This window comes from Priapulus caudatus, unplaced genomic scaffold (genome assembly GCF_000485595.1).
Source record: "Priapulus caudatus unplaced genomic scaffold, Priapulus_caudatus-5.0.1 Scaffold120, whole genome shotgun sequence".
Taxonomy (NCBI): domain Eukaryota; kingdom Metazoa; phylum Priapulida; class Priapulimorpha; order Priapulimorphida; family Priapulidae; genus Priapulus; species Priapulus caudatus.
In genome coordinates this window covers 490,876-495,419 of record NW_014577181.1, presented here as the reverse complement: position 1 = coordinate 495,419, position 4,544 = coordinate 490,876, and the positions used below count along the sequence as shown (strand labels likewise).

General features: G+C 39.7%; 1 protein-coding gene across 2 annotated transcripts in view; it reads left to right on the top strand.

Annotated features, from left to right (window-relative positions):
- Nucleotides 1-1,610: 1,610 nt before the first annotated feature.
- LOC106805601 (clathrin interactor 1-like) overlaps nucleotides 1,611-4,544 on the top strand; it is a 26,427-nt gene continuing 23,493 nt past the window's right edge. The window contains exon 1 of one of the 2 annotated variants that reach the window (XM_014807265.1): nucleotides 1,611-1,797. In XM_014807265.1, the coding sequence (XP_014662751.1) occupies nucleotides 1,745-1,797 (53 nt within the window). In that variant the 5' untranslated portion in view covers nucleotides 1,611-1,744. The remainder of the gene's footprint in view (nucleotides 1,798-4,544) is intronic. The other variant, XM_014807266.1, reaches the window with a different exon arrangement.

Genomic DNA, 4,544 nt, shown 5'->3' with positions numbered 1-4,544 from the left:
GAGCGTAGTCGAGCCGTTTAGATTTGGCGGCAATTCTGCATTTCTCCCTATACCTTCAAGTTAAGAGTGAATGTTCCCCTTCTTTTACACCTCTTGACTTTTGACCTTTGACCCCCAGCTTCGACATCCAACTTGTTTTGGATTACCCCCCCACGTCCCGAATATCGTGACCGTGACTCGAGCGGTTAAGATTTTGCCCAACTGTTGACGTGACGGACGGACGGACGCTCGCACGGACGGACGGACGATCATGCGATTCTACAAGCTGCATCTGACTATGTCAGATGAGCTAAAAATGTATACAATTGTAAAAATTGAAGCAAGTTAATAACAGAAACCTCCAGTGTATATAGTTATTAGTAATACTAATAGTAATACATACTTCATTAGTCTTACATGCGTTATAGCTTAGCCTAGTAGTTCATACCTGCTTTTGTTCAGTAGAAATCTGAAACATTGAAATGCTCTTGATTAACAAGACTCTCAAGGCAGCCCTGTACACAGAAGAAAACAATATATGGATTAAAACAATTTCTAAGTAATATAACTACATTTTAAACAGAAAATTAAAAGTACAGTAAAGAACACCCGATTTATTTTTGCGTTCTGTCAATCTGTGAGCCGTTTCTCGTGTCTGTGGAGCAGTGGAAGCGGTTTCGTTGCCAATTTCAACATAGTTTGTGCGGCCCAAGCGATAGAGAACATGGGTCCCAATAAAACCAATGTGCCTAACCCTAACCCTAATTCTAACCCTAACCCTAATCCTAACCATAACCCTAACCTATTATATTGATATAATATTATGGCTGTTGCTGCTGCAACGGTACCGTCGCTGATTTTTTTCTCTTAAAGTCACGGTAGTGATGCCAGCGCATCTATCGGCGAATAATAACTACCGTTGCTTTTGCAACGGTACCCTAACCCTAACCCTAACCCTAACCCTAACCCTAACCCTAACCCCACTGTGCTTATGTGCGCCATCTTGTTGTTGACGATTTGGTGGTCACTGATGCGCATTATTTTCTTTTTGACGACAGGTAGCGCTCGTTGCGCTTATCAACCAATCAGGCGTCAGTAACGTGACTTTAAGAGAAAAAAAATCGGCGACGGTACCGTTGCAGCAGCAACAGCGTAATATTATATTTATAAATATTGATGTAAATGACATTGGTTTTATTGGGACCCATGTTCTCTATCCTTTAACCGTTTGGGCTATAGCCCTGTGGCGGAGCGAAGGGCTAGCCTATACTATAGAGTATAGTATAGTTCTAGAGCTAACCCGAAGTGAGAGCGTGAGATTAGCCTCATTTGCGTGAGTCTCCCGCCGAATGCGGGACATGTTAACTAGACTAGGGCCGAGTTGGCAGCCCCGGACTACTCGGACTAGAGACTACATCTACAGACTACATTATAGACTACATATACGATATAGACTACATTATAATTTTAGCTAATGCTGGCTTGCCTGAAAACATGATTCCAATTTATCAACGAGGTGTCCCGTAGTATTTTCTGACGACATATTAAGTAGTGAGATTTACAAATAAAACACAAACCAAATAGTTACGCGGTCGAAAGTCGAAAGGCGAAACTAGATTTCTGTTCACTTGTTTACTGGGCCGCCTAGTGGATGGTCTACGTACAACACAGCCATTTTTCGCGAAGAAACTTGTTCGTGTATAAAATCGTTTACCATCTGTGTGGTTATTGTGTGTTCGTGCGTTGTAGCTAACATTTAATCAAGATGATGAACTTTCCAGTTAACATGTGGAAGATTCGGGAAATAACAGATAAAGTGTAAGGATAAATTGCATCTGAACCAACCCTAACAACTTCAATGTGGCAACAACTATTTAGGTTTTTAGGTCCGCTTGGGACAAGTATTCCTTACGGGTTTTGTATGTTGTCGTTAATCAACGTTTCAATATGAAACAGGCACTAGGTTAATCTGAAGTAGTAGTTTCTTTGGGTGCAAATCCACTTTCGGCACCTTAGGTATCACGAAGTGATGCACAGATTTCTGTGTATCATCAACTGATGCACAGATGCTTTAAGTTAAGGAGTGAATGTTCCCCCTTCTTTTACACCTCTTGACCTTTGACCTTTGAACCCCAGCTTCGACATCCCAACTCGTTTTGACAATCCCCCCCCCCCGATGTGCCGAATATCGTGACCGTACGTCGAGCGGTTAAGATTTGTGCCCAACTGTTGACGGACGGACGGACGGACAAACGGACGGACGGACGGACGGACGGACGGACGATCATGCGATTTTACAAGCTGCATCTGACTATGTCAGATGAGCTAAAAACGTACATTAAACTTACACTTTCCTCTAACAAGAAATTGCAACAGAAGCTTCCATCAGAATGCATAAATTTGAATGTTTGGATGTAAACTTTTGGAATGAGTTACAACTTACACCAAAGGCTAACAATATCAATACACGAAATGCAGCATACAATCAGTACTGTTACCAGCTAGAGTCCCTATATATAGGGATTACCAGCTACACAATGCCGCCACCTGGCGTTGAGTGCAGGCTTCTGTTGAAATTTTTAATAATATAAGTGGTGCTGATATTAGTCATTATTTTAATTATGAATGTTTTGTAGACAGTTTTTACAAATTCAATCAAAGTTAAGGAACTTAGCTAGGAATTTAATTTAGTTTAATAAAATAGAGGAATGCCTATATATAGCACTTCATTATTACTACTGAGGCTGTAGCTGTATGCTGCATGTACCAGTGCAAATTTTGACGATTGAATATAAATTAATGTAATCATAACAACTATGCTTTCTTCATTTTAATTTAATTTAATATAATTTCCAACTAAGGTTTTTTTAAGTCATTGTAAACAAAATATTCATAATTAAAAATACTCACTGATATCAGAGCAACTTGTATTGTATTGTTTATTATTCGCTTTGTTAAAATTATTGGACAAGTTTACTAATGCTCATAGGGTCTATTCCCCCAGGGTACTGCCGGAACGTGCCCTGGTCACTATTTGATATGGTTAGGGTTAGGATTAGGGAGTAGGCGTAGGCGACTGACTCCCTAGACTCGTTAGTGGAGTAGGCGAGGTACGGTCCGGCATATTAGATAGTACCAGGGTACGTTCCGGGAGTACCCCGGGGGACATAGACCCTCTCAGCCTTACTAATATTGAAAGTGATAAATAAAACTGTTATATATCTTATATCTTAACTTCCATTATTAACAACTAGAGTTCCAACAGGAGGGCGCACTTAACACGAGTTGGGACTACTGTACACCCAGTAACACAAAACCATGCAGCGAAGTGTCGTGCCTTGCTATTGTTAGTCTCTGGTTACACTCTTCAATACAACTTGCCCTACAAAAGGTCTTTATCATCAGTGGTATATAATAGGAAATCTTGATATTATTATGCCACTCCTGATAGTATCGCTCACCTCCTTCACAAGAAGTTCTGGTTTCTGTGCTGACAACCGAAGGCGCTTTTGCAAAAAAAAGCACTCCAGCTGCTTAGCTGTGTCCAGGAACTTGGTGATAGCATTCTCCACATCTAAAATATATTTCGGTGTCATGAAAAATTGTTACGGATGCATCATGCAAGTGCAACATCAGCTATTCAGATACAAGCAAAGGTAATGCAGATATATGAAGGAAGTTTCGTTCATGCAGGTTTGCAAATGTGCCATTATTTTAACATTTAAAATGCTCAATTACCAGGCATAAGTATTGCTAGTTTATATTCATGCACGTTTTGGCACACTCACATTAATTTGTCATAACCACCAAGATCCAAGTATAGTACAAACAAAATGTCTTGGACTACCATTCACGTTACGTACATCATTGATTTGCACATTCCCATGCTAAACATGACATGATGACAACAATGACAAAAAATGTATACAATTGTAAAAATTGAAGCAAGTTAATAACAGAAACCTCCAGTGTATATAGTTATTAGTAATAGTATTACTAATAACTATATACACTGGAGGTACTACTAATACTAATAGTAATACATACTTCATAGTCTTACATGCGTTATAGCTATAGCCTAGGTAGTTCATACCTGCTTTTGTTTCAGTAGAATCTTGAACATTGAAATGCTCTTGATTAACAAGACTCTCAAGGCAGCCCTGTACACAGAAGAAAACAATATAAGGATGAAAACAATTTTCTAAGTAATATAACTACATTTTAAACAGAAAATTAAAAGTAAGTAAAGAACAGCCCGATCATTTTGCGTTCTGTCAATCTGTGAGCCGTTTCTCGTGTCGTGGGAGCAGTGGGAGCGGTTTCGTTGTCAATTTTCAACATAGTTTGTGCGGCCCAAGGATAGAGAACATGGGTCCCAATAAAACCAATGTGCCTAACCCTAACCCTAATTCTAACCCTGGCCCTAACGGCCCAAGGATAGAGAACATGGGTCCCAATAAAACCAATGTGCCTAACCCTAACCCTAATTCTAACCCTAATCCTAACCATAACCCTAACCTATTATATTGATATAATATTATGGCTGTTGCTGCTGCAACGGTACC